Genomic DNA, 15,362 nt, shown 5'->3' with positions numbered 1-15,362 from the left:
CCTCGCTCCCCTCTCTCTCCTCCTATCCCTCAGTCACTTCCTGTGATCCTGGTATTTTGTGAGGCCCCGCCCCTTTGGTGACATCATCATTATCTTGGGATTGTTCCCTGACAGCACAGATCCCTGCGGCTCCTCAGGTGCGTCTCTCCTGTCTGTGTCACCCCCCACCTGTCCGTTACCTCCCTCCATCAGGTGATGTCACCTCTGGGGATGTCCCTGCACTTCTTACCCCAATCTTTGTGTCTGTTTTGGACTCTGAGGCCCAAGAGTTTCATCGAGTCCCTCGAAGGATCTGACTTTTCTGTTTGTATATTTAATGATAATATTATTACGTGGTGGGAGGTGCGACTAAAAAAATAGTTTAGAGTTTTTTTTTTTTTAACCCTTTCTGTAACTTTGTTTTTTAACTTTTGTGTTTTAACTCCATTCTGTTTGTTGGCACGATGACAAAGATAGCAGATATTTTAGGTTTTTATCATGTTTTTTTAATTATTTTTTTCACTTTAAAAACACTTTAATAAAAAATTATTATTTTATTTTTCACTGCTTTCTAGGAGACTGAACTATTTTTTTCCCTTCTGGTTAACCCCTTCACTAAGGGTCAATAAAAAGTAATGGCCCAGATCTATTATTCTGGCTGCGCAAGTTTTCTGTCTGACTTTGCACTGAACAAAAAAATCTTTGGAGCTTACCCATGTATTTATAAAGTGTCTGCGCCAGTTTTGTGTCGCGACTGCTCTGTGACCGACAAGACAGAAACAATGGGGCAGATTTACTTACCCGGTCCTGTCGCGATCCCGCGGCGCGTTGTCCGACGAGGATTCGGGTCCGGCGCCATTCATGAAGATCGTGCGCCCGAGTTCCTTCCTGTGTTGCTGCTGTGCCGAGGTCGGCCGGAGTTCACCTTCTTCTTCCCGGTGCATGTGAGTGCTTGATCTTGCGACACAAATCGTTTTTTAAATTCCGCGGTTTGTCCGAATCCGTCGGGTTGTCCTATGGCCACGCCCCCCATTTTCGTCGCATGCTATCCGGCGCTGATGCGACACAATCCGATCGCGTGCGCCAAAAACCCAGGGCAATTTTGCGCACAACGGGAAAATTCGCGAAACCCGACAAAAGTGTGCGATTCGGACACTTAGTAAATGAGCCCCAATGTCATCTAAAGGCGCTGTTACTGCTTAGTCTGAGTTTGTGCCACATTTTATACAGCAACTCCACAGAATTGGAGCTGGGGCTCATTTATGAGGGGCCAAATTTAGAAGGGTTTTTTGGCGCACGCGATCGGATTTTGGCTCATCGGCGCTGGCTTTCATGCAACAGAAATTGGGGGGGGGGGGGAGGGCCGTCGAACGATTTGCCGGATTCGGACTAAGCGTGGGATTTAACATTAAAATTTGTGTCGCAAGACAATGCACTTACATGCACCGGGAAGAAGAAGGTGAACTCCGGCGGACCTGAGCGGGAAGCGACACATGCAGGATATCGGGCGCAGGATCTACGTGGATCGCGGCACAGTGCTGGTTCCTCGGAGATCGTGACTCGGACAGGTAAGTAAATGTGCCCCCCCTCTATGTTAAGGCTGCACCTAAAAAATAGTTGGTGCACACTTCCCGAGCAGTGTACCTGATAATTGGAGACCGTGCAGCAATGTTCTATAATCTGCTGCACTCGGCACCATCGTGGGGTACACTGCACATAGTACGGACTGCACTAGTTTTGATAAATCTGAGCCACTTGTTGTAAAGGTATATATGCAGAGAACATCCGGACTGAGTCCACTCCATACATGGCGGGTGTATTATTCAGAAGGCACCTGCCACTATCCCACCCATAGGGGCAGATTTACTTACCCGGTCCCGTCGAGATCCCGAGGCGCGCTGTCCGGCGAGGAATCAGGTCTGCCGTGATTCACTAAGCCCGTGCGCCCGAGTTCCTGCATCTGTCGCTGCTGCGCCGAGGTCCGCCGGAGTTCACCTGCTTCTTCTTCCTGGTGCATGTGAGTGCTTGATCTTGCGACACAATTCCTTTTTTAAATTCCGCGGTTTGTCTGAATCCGTCGGGTTGTCCCACGCCCCCCGATTTGTGTTGCATGCAAGCTGGCGCCGATGCGCCACAATCCGAGCGCATGCTCCAAAAACCCGGGGCAATTCGATGCAAAACGGAAATAATCGCGAAACCCGACGAAAGTGCGGCGTTCGGACCCTTAGTAAATGAGCCCCAATGTATCAAGCCTCCTTCTTATGTCCCTTTCCTGTAACCCACACACAGTATAATATCTGTTTCCTGCGGCCAACCCACATATAATGTCCCCTGTGGACCCCGTATATAACAACCCTAATGTTGTCCACCATCGTATAATGCCCCTCCTCCTTTTAGCCCCCCCCACACTTATAATATCCCCCGTTCTGTAGTCCCCCACTGTTGCTCCCATTATTTTAGTGTCTCTCAATCTCTATTGATGCCATGTTCCCCCTCAGTGGTCCTGCTTGTTCCTCTCCTCTGGATCTGACAGCAATGATGTCATCACATGGCGTCTGCCGACCTCTGCTGCACATAGCGACGGCTATGCTGACACTTGCTGACACTCTACTGACGTCATAACGTATGCGATAGACCGCGCGGGAACATGGAGTCAAAGCAATGATGGATAAAAGTGGACCAGCCGGAGGGGCTGCTGGCTATATGCCGGGTGGGGCAAGGGCTGCAGGCTGTATACTGGGGGGGCAGGGGCTGCAGGCTGTATACTGGGGGCAGGGACAGCAGGCTATATACTGGGGTTCAGGGGCTGCAGGCTATATACTGTGGCTGGGAGAAATGGTAGTGAAGTCCTCTTCCCAATGGAGCAGATATCACCTGTAAGGTACCAGATGCCACTAATGTCTGTGTCACTGACTGATACCAGACGGCATCTTTATGTGTAGCATCAGTCATTAGTAATGTTGTCAGCATTTTCTGATCAGGGTGTGGGCACTTTTTAAAAATGTGTCTGTGCTGGGAATCAGGGGTAGGCTGCTAGGGGTGGGATTGGGGTGGCTGCTGTTTTATTTTTATTTTGGTGGCCTCACTTTTAGTTTTGCCCAGGGCCCCACTAAAACCGGCCCTGCTACTCACCGTATGGGTGATTCCCACCCCCAGCAACTCACCTGACTCCTCCTCCTCTAGTCCTGTTTTAGTCCTGTGATTTGAATAAAATTGTGGCCATTTTTACACCATAAAATAAAGTGTTCTGTGTATTTATGCGAGACATCGTGGGGAGATTCATTATGGCTTCTCCGTCCGGAGGTGGCACGGTCATCATTATTACAGTATCACCAGCAGTAGTACATGTGCCGGGGTCTGCGCTCTCTCTGTACATGTGCCGGGGTCTGCGCTCCCCTCTGTACATGTGCCGGGGTCTGCGCTCCCCTCTGTACATGTGCCGGGGTCTGCGCTCCCCTCTGTACATGTGCCGGGGTCTGCGCTTCCCTCTGTACATGTGCCGGGGTCTGCGCTCCCCTCTGTACATGTGCCGGGGTCTGCGCTCTCTCTGTACATGTGCCGGGGTCTGCGCTCCCCTCTGTACATGTGCCGGGGTCTGCGCTCCCCTCTGTACATGCGCCGGGGTCTGCGCTCCCCTCTGTACATGTGCCGGGGTCTGCGCTCCCCTCTGTACATGTGCCGGGGTCTGCGCTTCCCTCTGTACATGTGCCGGGGTCTGCGCTCCCCTCTGTACATGTGCCGGGGTCTGCGCTCTCTCTGTACATGTGCCGGGGTCTGCGCTCCCCTCTGTACATGTGCCGGGGTCTGCGCTCCCCTCTGTACATGCGCCGGGGTCTGCGCTCCCCTCTGTACATGTGCCGGGGTCTGCGCTCCCCTCTGTACATGTGCCGGGGTCTGCGCTCCCCTCTGTACATGTGCCGGGGTCTGCGCTCCCCTCTGTACATGTGCCGGGGTCTGCGCTCCCCTCTGTACATGTGCCGGGTTCTGCGCTCCCCTCTGTACATGTGCCGGGGTCTGCGCTCCCCTATGTACATGTGCCGGGGTCTGCGCTCCCCTCTGTACATGTGCCGGGGTCTGCGCTCCCCTCTGTACATGTGCCGGGGTCTGCGCTCTCCTCTGCACATGTGCCGGGGTCTGCGCTCCCCTCTGTACATGTGCCGGGGTCTGCGCTCCCCTCTGTACATGTGCCGGGGTCTGCGCTCCCCTCTGTACATGTGCCGGGTTCTGCGCTCCCCTCTGTACATGTGCTGGGGTCTGCACTCCCCTCTGTACATGTGCCGGGGTCTGCGCTCCCCTCTGTACATGTGCCGGGGTCTGCGCTCCCCTCTGTACATGTGCCGGGGTCTGCGCTCCCCTCTGTACATGTGCCGGGGTCTGCGCTCCCCTCTGTACATGTGCCGGGGTCTGCGCTCCCCTCTGTACATGTGCCGGGGTCTGCGCTCCCTTCTGTACATGTGCCGGGGTCTGCGCTCCCCTCTGTACATGTGCCGGGGTCTGCGCTCCCCTCTGTACATGTGCCGGGGTCTGCGCTCCCCTCTGTACATGTGCCGGGGTCTGCGCTCCCCTCTGTACATGTGCCGGGGTCTGCGCTCCCCTCTGTACATGCGCTGGGGTCTGCGCTCCCCTCTGTACATGCGCCGGGGTCTGCGATCCCCTCTGTACATGCGCCGGGGTCTGCGCTCCCCTCTGTACATGTGCCGGGGTCTGTGCTCCCCTCTGTACATGTGCCGGGGTCTGTGCTCCCCTCTTTACATGTGCCGGGGTCTGTGCTCCCCTCTGTACATGTTCCGGGGTCTGTGCTCCCCTCTGTACATGTGCCGGGGTCTGTGCTCCCCTCTGTACATGTGCCGGGGTCTGTGCTCCCCTCTGTACATGTGCCGGGTTCTGTGCTCTGCTCTGTGGAGAGTCTCGGAGTCTCTTTATAGCTTTGGCAGATGATCAGCTTCACTGACATGCAAGAAATTCTCTGTAAATCATAGTCCTTTATCTTACAGGGACAGAACTATGGAACCAAGAATGTACCGGAAGCCGTATCGGAAGGCAGGATCCATTTCTGGTAGGGACCTTACCTTTATATTGCAGCTTTTCAATGATACATTTAATATCAATATTAAAGGGGGTTTTCTGGATTGTTTATACTGATGCCTAATCCTGAATGATCAGCTGATCCCGGTTACTTCCAGCATAAGCAGAGGATATAACTGGAAGCACAAGCTTTACTCTATGTAATTTATGTTAGATATGTGTCCGGGTCTTCTGCAGGTCGCAATATTAGAATGAGAAGATGCTGAATTCTGTAGTCTGAATGTTGTTCTATCGCATGGGTCTCTGCAAACTTCCTCAGAACCAGCTCTTCTCCAAGCTCTTCTCCTCTCACCTGGAAGCAGACTCTCTACTCTAATAAATCCCCCACGTGCGCTATTATGATTGCTGGTTAAATATTTTCTTACTAGCTCTCTCATCTGAGCTTTGCTTGCTATGTCTATTCTTCTGGTTTTTCAATATTTGGCTTACGTTTCTGACTATTCTTCTGTTCAATACGATTCTGTACTTTATAGCATTTTCTGGGATATTTTCCCATAACTGTTAGAAACACTGGAATTTATTTTTCTATTTATAGTCCCAAAAATCAAAATGGTTTCACCAGTCTATATTCTGTTCTTCCAGCATAATGTCTGTGTGAAGCCTTGAGACCTCTTATCGAGATCTAATGGATGGATGTAACCCGACAACAGTACAAAGTTCTTCTTTGGCAGTAAATCTGGACTTCTGATCAGCATCCAGCTTGGCTTTTTCATGCAAGATAATGAGATGTTCTGATCTGAAGAGGCCACGTGTTGCCAGAAGGTCAACGACAAAACCTCGTAATCTTAGACACAATGATGGTTTTGCTAGTTGACGCCAAGTGTGATGGCTGGCAACCATTAGCAAATAGATCGGTGTGTCTTAGTAGATCTAAATTTCTATCACTTGTCGATGTCCTCATGGGAAAAGCATCTTAGAACATTGCAGACTACTTGGTTCAGAAGACTACTATCCAACATGTTATGACTTCCTTCTTTATGGTCTAAAATGTCAAAGGATCACCATACATAGGGTTGAGTTGTTGTTACGGCCATTGTTACTGGTGGCCCAGATCAGTTGATGACAATACTAAGGTTGAAATAAAGAAATGCCCCCCCCCCCTTTGTTAACCCAGTTAACAGCCCCAAAGTGTCATGATGCCATCAGTGGTTATGTATATGTGTATGGCCGCCATTAATATGGTAACAAGGTTCTTGGTTCCTCCTAGATAATGATATCCAGAAGTTCCACCAGCAGCTTTGTCAATACGAACATCACGTCCTGAGGACGACGTATGAATATTTCCAGGATGATCTTCATTACATTGTGGAGAACCTGAGTCCTTATGCCCTTCTAAGTCATCTCAGTTCTAGAAAAGTCCCTAATCTTGAGGTGAGAGAATGTGATATGATGACAACCCTGTCTGTGGCGAAATGTTTGTATAGAATTGTGCCCTAGTAATGGGTAAAATTCTATAACAATATATGAGGCTTCTACAATAGCAAAACTTGATTGACAGCAAGTGTCAGGCTTTCTCCGACCCGCAAGACAATTTTGGGTGTGTTGGGCTGGACGGGAGGGCAGGAAAGGGTGTGAAAAACTCTGCCATTGGTCTGAAGTTCAGAACTGAAGAAGTTTGCATCCATATTCACTAAGAGGCCTGAGCCTCAGATGCCACAGCTCTTGTTGAATGTTGCGCTCAGTTGTCCCTATAGTCAAATTCTCTTCTCTGATTGGACATTCCATTCCTTTGGGTTTCAGAGAAGTAATTTTATGGTTTTGGCCTCTTTCTTTCTTGTTGTAGAAATACAAAGATCTCCTAAATGACAGAAAACTATTTGCCCGGACCCTGGTGTCTGACATTTTTCAGCTTGGGAGAGACGCTGTGATAGGACTGTGGGATAGTCTCTATGTCTTACAAAAGGAGCAGCCGCTTCCTGCCTTATGCGCTGTACTGGAGGAGCTCTGCGCGGAAGGTAACATCATGTATGGCGGTGTCTATCATGGAATTATTGGCTGTTGTTTAGATATCACAAGGAATAAGTTATTCTGAGAGTCTTAGTCAATATGTAATTTCTATAAGGTCCTGTATATCAACCTCCTTAGTCCTCAAAAAATATGGCTATTCATCATGAAAGATTTAACATGTATGCGTCTGTTCTCTTGTTTTTTTCTGCCAAAATTACTAATAATTTTGAACTAAAATATGTAATTATTTAGATTTTCTATGCATTCCAATGTGTTTCCATAGTGACAGACTACAATCCCACTATGTAGTCTGGTGCTACAGACAATTGTTATAACTGCCTTCTGTGGGACAGGGGAAGTGGAATAATACAGGATTGTAGGATGATGATACACACTGGGGGTCATTTACTAAGGGACCGATTCACGGTTTCCAGACGTGTTACCCAAATATTTCCGATTTGCGCCGATTTTCCCTGTATTGCCCTGGGATTTTGGCGCACGCGATCGGATTGTGCCGCTTCGGCGCCGACATGCACGCGACGGAAATTGGGGGGCGTGGCCGAGCGAAAACCCGACGGATTCGGAAAAACCGCCGCATTTAAAACAATAAAAGTGTCGCTTGGAACGCGCTTACCTTCACTTGGTCCGGCTCGGTGAAGTTGATTGCGTTCAGATGCTTTTCAGCGCAGCAGCGCCATCTGGTGGACGGCGGAGGAACTACCTTAGTAAATCCCGGCCGGACCCGAATCCACCGCAGAGAAGGCGCCGCTGGATCGCGAATGGGCCAGGTAAGTAAATCTGCCCCACTGGATTTATTTCTACTAACAGATTGGGAAGTGTGTGTTAAAGAGGTTGTCCTATCAACAAGATATGTCATTAATTCCTGGTCCAGGTCCCACCTCTCCAGATCACCATCTCCTTAACCACTTCAATGTAATGGTGAAAAAAATGTATAAAAAACATAAAACAAGCAGTAGGATAAGTCCCTAGACTGGTGTGAGGTTATTGGTCTTCACCCCTACACCTTCATATTACATTCTGGATAATATTACGGATGACTTGGGTATATTACACACTTTTCTTTTTTTTTAAGGTGAAACTCTGGCAGGGAAAATTTTACTGGATGAAGAGGGGCACTTACTTCACCCCGAACTGAAAGGTAGAAATCTTATAGTCTAAATAGAAAATCCCACTTGGTTGACCTAAATGACCTTAAAATCAAAATAACAATACAACATTATCCACCTTTAAAGGGGTTGTCCACCATTATAAAAGTGACTCTAATATACTCACCTATATTATATTATACTTACCCTGTTAAACCTTTCTGGAAGGCTCTTGGAGCACCCGGCATGATACAGCTGGCTAACAGACTTCCTGAGTGGTTGTGCAATTGTCCTTTGCGCGCCCCTCCAAACACTAACAGGGTAGTAAAAAATAGGTGACCCTTGACACCCCTCCATTCCCAACTGAGGTGATGGCGTAAGTCGGGAAGTAATCACAATCCGTTGGTGCGTAAGGAGTTGCAATGATTTCAAGGCCCGAAAATCTGCACTCTGGAATCAGTACGGAATGTTAAGTTGTCTTCGACTCAAGACCCTCTTCTAATAACTACAGTGAGGAACAGTTCAAAAAACCATTCCCAAGTCCATTTTACCCTGCACAATATGGACAACTCATGGATTCCAGTGAGTGGCTCTGCAGGTTAAATAACACTTTGCTCACAAATTACAAGTTTGTCATGATCAACTTATCATGGAACCTATTAACCCTCCACCCCCATTCCTCCAAAAAAAAAAAAAGTCCATAATGGAGAAAACTGTTAATATGTGTAAGAATCACAAAATATTCATTGTCTCGAAAATCTCATGTGTCTGTTTTATTGTTATTCCTAGATATCCAGAGACATCACATGAATCATCTGAAGAACCAAACAGAAAAACTAGTAGAAAACAAACCTCCAAGCTGTGACCAGAGGAAGGAGAGTTTTCCACTATGTACACGTTATGTGACCCTCATCATTGTCTCCACTTATCACTTTAGGGAACGTTACGAGAATGAGCTCATAGAGACCGGGGCAAGACATGAGAAATTAGTTAAAAGAGCACAAAATGACTTACTACCCATTTCACCCAACAAGATTTTCCGCTGGTGCCCCCAATCCAGACTGGTACCACAAATGGTGATGGTGGTCGGAGTGCCCGGGGTAGGGAAGACCACACTGATGCAGAAGATTGTCTATGACTGGGTGAAGGGGGATCTCTATCAAAGATTCTCTTTTGTCTTCTTCTTCAAATTCCGGGAACTCAACCAATGGGATAAGGTTAGTCTGGAGACCCTGATCCTTCATCATTACCCATATCTGTGGAAGCAGCTCGGGAACATCTTCCAGGATCCAGAGAAACTTCTCTTTATATTTGATGGATTAGATGAAAGCAATCAGACAATGGATTTCACATCCCGTCACTTGTGCTCCGACCCTAAACAGCCGGAACGTTGTGGTCACATTGTGGTCAGTTTGGTGAGAAAGTCTCTTCTTAATGGTTGTTCTGTTCTGATGACCAGTCGCCCGACCAGACTGGCATCAATGGATTGTAGGGTTTTCCATAGAATAATAGAAATTACAGGTTTTTTGGCAGAAGAACGACAGATTTACTTTGACAATTTCTTCCGTGACCCTGAACTGGCAGAAAAGGCTTTTACCTATGTGAAGCAGAATGACACATTGTACACGTTCTGTTACCTCCCGTCCTACTGCTGGATCATCTGTACTGTATTATCCAGGAGCTTCCAGACCACAAGTAGTGACCAGCAGGTCTCATTATTACCCAGAACCGTGACCCAGCTCTTTGCCATATTTGTGGCCAACATCCTGTCCAATCACAGCCTGGAGAAAAGTGGTGCCCAGAAGCTCCTGCAGTCCATCGGATGGATGGCAGAACATGGGGTCATGAATCACAGGATTATATTTGATGACCGGGATCTGGAGTCTTTCCATGTGAACAATAAGTCAAAGCTCTTATCAAGTTTTCTGATGGAATCGGAGGAACCTGTGTCCTATTCCTTCTTACATCTCACTGTCCAGGAATTCTTCTCTGCCTTTGTGCATTATGCCGATTATTCTCCTGAGAAGTTACAGGAATCACTAGAGAAAGCCAAATCCTATCCTGATGGACGAGGTGAGATGTTCCTCCGCTTCCTGTGTGGTCTATCACACGCCTCCACCAGGTCACTACTAACCGGATACCTGGACACACGAGCAGATCAGGCCTCCAGAGAAGTCATCACTTGGCTTGAGAACTTTATTCTAGAAGAACAAAGGCTGGAGAAAAGTAAGGACAAGAAGCGCCATCTTCTCCGGACATTCTACTATCTGTTTGAATCCCAGAACAAGGATCTGGTGCTGAAATTATTACAGTCACACAGAGTATTTGACTTTTCTGAGGTCCGCCTGTCGGCTCTAGACTGTACGGTGTTGGCATTCATCATGGAAACCTGCACACATATAGAAGAACTCAATCTATCTAAATGTTCAATAGACAATGAAGGGTTGGAAAGAATTGTTCCAGGGCTGTATAACCTCCGAAGTCTGAGGTAAAATACTCAATATGGGGCTGGTCCTACATTTTCAGATAGGGCAATTTCCACTTTTTTGTTAAAACTTTCTACAAGTTTTTCGAGAGTGACTGTGGATAAAGGGTACGATTATAATTTCTTTGGTCTATGATCCTTTTGGCCACAAAAACGCCACACCACAATCCCTCAACCCTTCCACTATAAACCCCACCACAATCCCTCAACCACCACCACCACAAAACATCACCCCAACACCCCTCCCCCCATCCCTCAACCATTCCACATTCCCCCACACCCACCCTCAACCATTCCACTATAAACCCCACCACAATCCCTCAACCATTCCACTATAACCCACACCACAATTCTTCAACCATTCCACTATAACCCACACCACAATTCTTCAACCATTCCACTATAAACCCCACCACAATCCCTCAACCATTCCACTATAAACCCCACCACAATCCCTCAACCCTTCCACTATAAACCCCACCACAATCCCTCAACCATTCCACTATAAACCCCACCACAATCCCTCGACCATTCCACTATAAACCCCACCACAATCCCTCAACCATTCCACTATAACCCACACCACAATCCCTCAACCATTCCACTATAACCCCCACCACAATCCCTCAACCATTCCACTATAAACCACACCACAATCCCTCAACCATTCCACTATAACCCCCACCACAATCCCTCAACCATTCCACTATAACCCACACCACAATCCCTCAACCATTCCACTATAACCCCCACCACAATCCCTCAACCATTCCACTATAACCCACACCACAATCCCTCAACCATTCCACTATAACCCACACCACAATCCCTCAACCATTCCACTATAAACCCCACCACAATCCCTCAACCCTTCCACTATAAACCCCACCACAATCCCTCAACCCTTCCACTATAAACCCCACCACAATCCCTCAACCATTCCACTATAAACATCCCTCAAATATGCTTTTATTGACCACTCTGCATTTCCCCAACTGTGTACTTACTGGCCATGGAAACCTTGCCACACTCTGTTGTCCATCATTTTCCAGACTAAGCCCATCATGCTCTATACTGTACTGCTGTGACTACTACTACACAGCCAGACACCCCCTGTCTATCATGCTCTATATTGTACTGCTGTGACTACTACTACACAGCCAGACACCCCTTGTCCTGTCTATCATGCTCTATACTGTACTGCTGTGACTACTACTACACAGCCAGACACCACCTGTTCTGTCCATCAAGCTCTATACTGTACTGCTGTGACTACTACTACACAGCCAGACACGTCCTGTTCTGTACATCATGCTCTATACTGTACTGCTGTGACTACTACTACACAGCCAGACACGTCTTGTCCTGTCCATCATGCTCTATACTATACTGCTGTGACTACTACTACACAGTCAGACATCTCCTGTCCTGTCCATCATGCTCTATACTGTACTGCTGTGACTACTACCACTATACAACCAGACATCTCCTACTTGGCATTTAGTATCTCATAGGTGAATTGTCTGTATGTTTAAGTATCAAACTTCATGAAGACTTCTCCTGTTGTAGAAATCTCAAGCAGAAATGACCCCTTTAATCTCCACACTGTGCAACAAAAGACCTGGATATGTGCCACACTGTGCTCCAAACTAATTTTTACCATCCCCCCACAAATTTACCCATCTTAGATACTATAGGCCATGAATAAATAACGATGCACACCTAATAAGTCAAATTATAAGATGGCTTTCCAAAAATTCCATAGTTTATGGTGTTAGATTAGATAAACTGCTGACTGCACCTAGAGAGATGAATCTCCTGAGCAGCTATATCTAACTTTATGGTATGTGATACTGTCTGTTAATATTTCAATAAAATATAATTTTCTTACAGTTTGGCTGATAATAATCTACGAGACACATCCTGTATCCATCTGGCATCAGTAATAAGGAATAACCCCTCCTTAAAGAGACTTGACCTGCTTAAGAACGCTCTGTCTGGTCCTCTTCTCAGTAACCTGATGGAGGCGCTGTCCAGTCCGGCCTGCAGGATAGAGGAATTACAGTGAGTATAAGATGTGTACAGGAGGAGACATTTCTGTGTGTATAAGAGATGTGTACAGGAGGAGACATTACAGGGAGTATTAGAGATGTGTACAGGAGGAGACATTACAGGGAGTATAAGAGATGTGTACAGGAGAAGACATTACAGTGAGTATAAGAGATGTGTAATGTGCAGGGGTTTAATAATTAGATTTAGGGATTTTACAATTAACAGCTTTTATAATATTTTTTTCTGGATGCATAGAAAATGTGCATTCATTCACATCTTATCTTCATTTTCTTACAGTTTGAGTTCCAATAATCTACCAGACACATTCTGCATCCAGATGGCATCTGTATTAAGGAATAATCAGTCTCTTGTGTGTCTTAACCTGTCTGACAACAGTCTTTGTGGTCCTCACCTCAGTGACCTAATGGAGGCATTGTCCAGTCCAGCCTGTAGGATAGAGGAATTACAGTAAGTATAATAGATATGTACAGGAGTGACATTGTTATGGGTACAAGAGGAGACATTACTAGGAGTATAAGAGATGTGTACAGGAGGAGGCATTACAGTGAGTATAAGAGATGTGTACAGGAGGATAGATTACAGTGAGTATAAGAGATGTGTACAGGAGGAGACATTACAGTGAGTATAAGAGATGTGTACAGGATGAGATATTACAGTGGGTATAAGAGATGTATAGGAGGAGACATTACAGTGAGTATAAGAGACGTGTACAGGAGAAGACATTACAGTGAGTATAAGAGATGTGTACAGGAGAAGACATTACTGTGAGTATAAGAGATGTGTACAGGAGAAGACATTACTGTGAGTATAAGAGATGTGTACAGGATGAGATATTACAGTGAGTATAAGAGATGTGTACAGGAGAAGACATTACTGTGAGTATAAGAGATGTGTACAGGAGAAGACATTACTGTGAGTATAAGAGATGTGTACAGGATGAGATATTACAGTGAGTATAAGAGATGTGTACAGGAGAAGACATTACTGTGAGTATAAGAGATGTGTACAGGAGGAGACATTGCAGTTAGTATGAAAGATGTATAGAAGGGGACATTACAGTGAGTATAAGAGATGTACAGGAGAATACATTACAGTAAGTATAAGAGATGTGTACAGGAGGAGACATTACAGTAAGTATAAGAGATGTGTACAGGAGGAGACATTACAGTGAGTATAAGAGATGTGTACAGGAGGAGACATTACAGGGAGTATAAGAGATGTGTACAGGAGGAGACATTACAGCAAGAATAAGAGATGTGTACAGGAGAAGACATTACAGTGAGTATAAAAGATGTGTACAGGAGGAGACATTACAGTGAGTATAAGAGATGTGTACAGGAGAAAACGTTATTGTGATTATAAGAGATGTGTACAGGAGGAGACATTACTGTGCGGATTAAAGATCTGCACATGTAGTAATAAAATTAGAATCCAGGTGGTCTGTCAGGGCTAAATAGGACTTCTAACTACTGCTGCCAGGGTATATGGGTAGAAGAGATGAGCGAGCACTAAAATACTCGAGTGCTCTTTACTTGAGTCGAACTTTTTCCGATGCTCGAGTGCTCGTTTCGAATAACGAACCCTATTGAAGTCAATGGGAGACTCGAGCATTTTTCAAAGGGACCAAGGGTCTGCACAGGGAAGCTTGGCCAAACACCTGGAAACCTCAGAAAATTATGGAAACACCACAGAAATGGACAGGAAACAGCAGGGGCAGCATGCATGGATGCCTCTGAGGCTGCTTAATCGCACTATTATGCCAAAATTATGGGCAACAGCATGGCGATGACAGAGTGACCGAGTGAGGCTAGATAGCATCTAAAACATGCAATAATAATGGAACAAAACGTGCAGAAGAAATCAGACAGCAACCACAGAAGATGATTGATATGGCTAGTTTCTAACCTACACTGACAGCACACAAAAGGATTTTGTGCTGTGACTGAATGTGTCACTTTAACTTTTGAAAAACGCTACTGTAGCCTTAACAAGGGCTGTTGGGTTCTTGTAGAATCACTCCTGCCTAACAGTAAGGTTCTTGTAGAATCACTCCTGCCTAACAGCAATCTACTAGAACACCGTAATGCTATCCCTGCAGCAGCAGCAGCTCTCTCCCTAACGGCATCCAGACAGAGAATGATCAGTGCAGCGCGGCCAGTGGCAAATATATTCCAGGGTCACCTGATCAGGCCAGCCAACCACTGCTATCGACATGTCAGTGTACCACGTGATGCTGGGTGTATTGCAGAGTCTCCTGGCTTGTGATTGGCTCTGTTTCTGGCCGCCAAAAATCTAAACGCCGCGAGATGACATTTTCTCGAGCGGGCGAAATACTCGTCCGAGCAACGAGCAGTTGCGAGTACACTAATGCTCGAACGAATATGCTCACTCATCTCTAGTGGGTAGTCCTATCCAAGTACAACTGTATAATTTCTAAGGGACATTATATTCATACTGGTACGTTTTTTCAACAACATACAATTGCAAGAATGTAGGCAGATTAATTCAATTAAATGAGAATGCCCAGATGAGAACAGTACTTCAATTGCCTTCACTAATTTCATATGTGTCAACCCCAAGACAATGTTAGTAATGTAATAGTATTTCTCACAGCAGCGTAAAGAACTTGATAGACAGGGTAGGAGATCTCTTGCTGCGTAGTAGTAGTCACACCGGTACAGTATAGA

At 46.4% G+C, this 15,362-nt stretch overlaps 1 protein-coding gene across 1 annotated transcript in view; it reads left to right on the top strand.

Moving 5' to 3' along the window:
- Positions 1-62: 62 nt before the first annotated feature.
- Positions 63-15,362, top strand: part of LOC140112538 (NACHT, LRR and PYD domains-containing protein 12-like) — a 28,885-nt gene continuing 13,585 nt past the window's right edge. The window contains exons 1-8 of the mRNA XM_072132525.1: positions 63-137; positions 4,974-5,035; positions 6,272-6,435; positions 6,848-7,019; positions 8,105-8,170; positions 8,907-10,605; positions 12,496-12,666; positions 12,952-13,122. Of these exons, the coding sequence (XP_071988626.1) occupies positions 4,984-5,035; positions 6,272-6,435; positions 6,848-7,019; positions 8,105-8,170; positions 8,907-10,605; positions 12,496-12,666; positions 12,952-13,122 (2,495 nt within the window). The 5' untranslated portion in view covers positions 63-137; positions 4,974-4,983. The remainder of the gene's footprint in view (positions 138-4,973; positions 5,036-6,271; positions 6,436-6,847; positions 7,020-8,104; positions 8,171-8,906; positions 10,606-12,495; positions 12,667-12,951; positions 13,123-15,362) is intronic.

The sequence above is a fragment of the Engystomops pustulosus genome, unplaced genomic scaffold, assembly GCF_040894005.1.
Source record: "Engystomops pustulosus unplaced genomic scaffold, aEngPut4.maternal MAT_SCAFFOLD_824, whole genome shotgun sequence".
In the NCBI taxonomy this organism is placed as follows: Eukaryota; Metazoa; Chordata; class Amphibia; order Anura; family Leptodactylidae; genus Engystomops; species Engystomops pustulosus.
The sequence above is the reverse complement of the archived record's forward strand: the minus strand, read 5'-3'. Positions and strand labels throughout refer to the sequence as shown.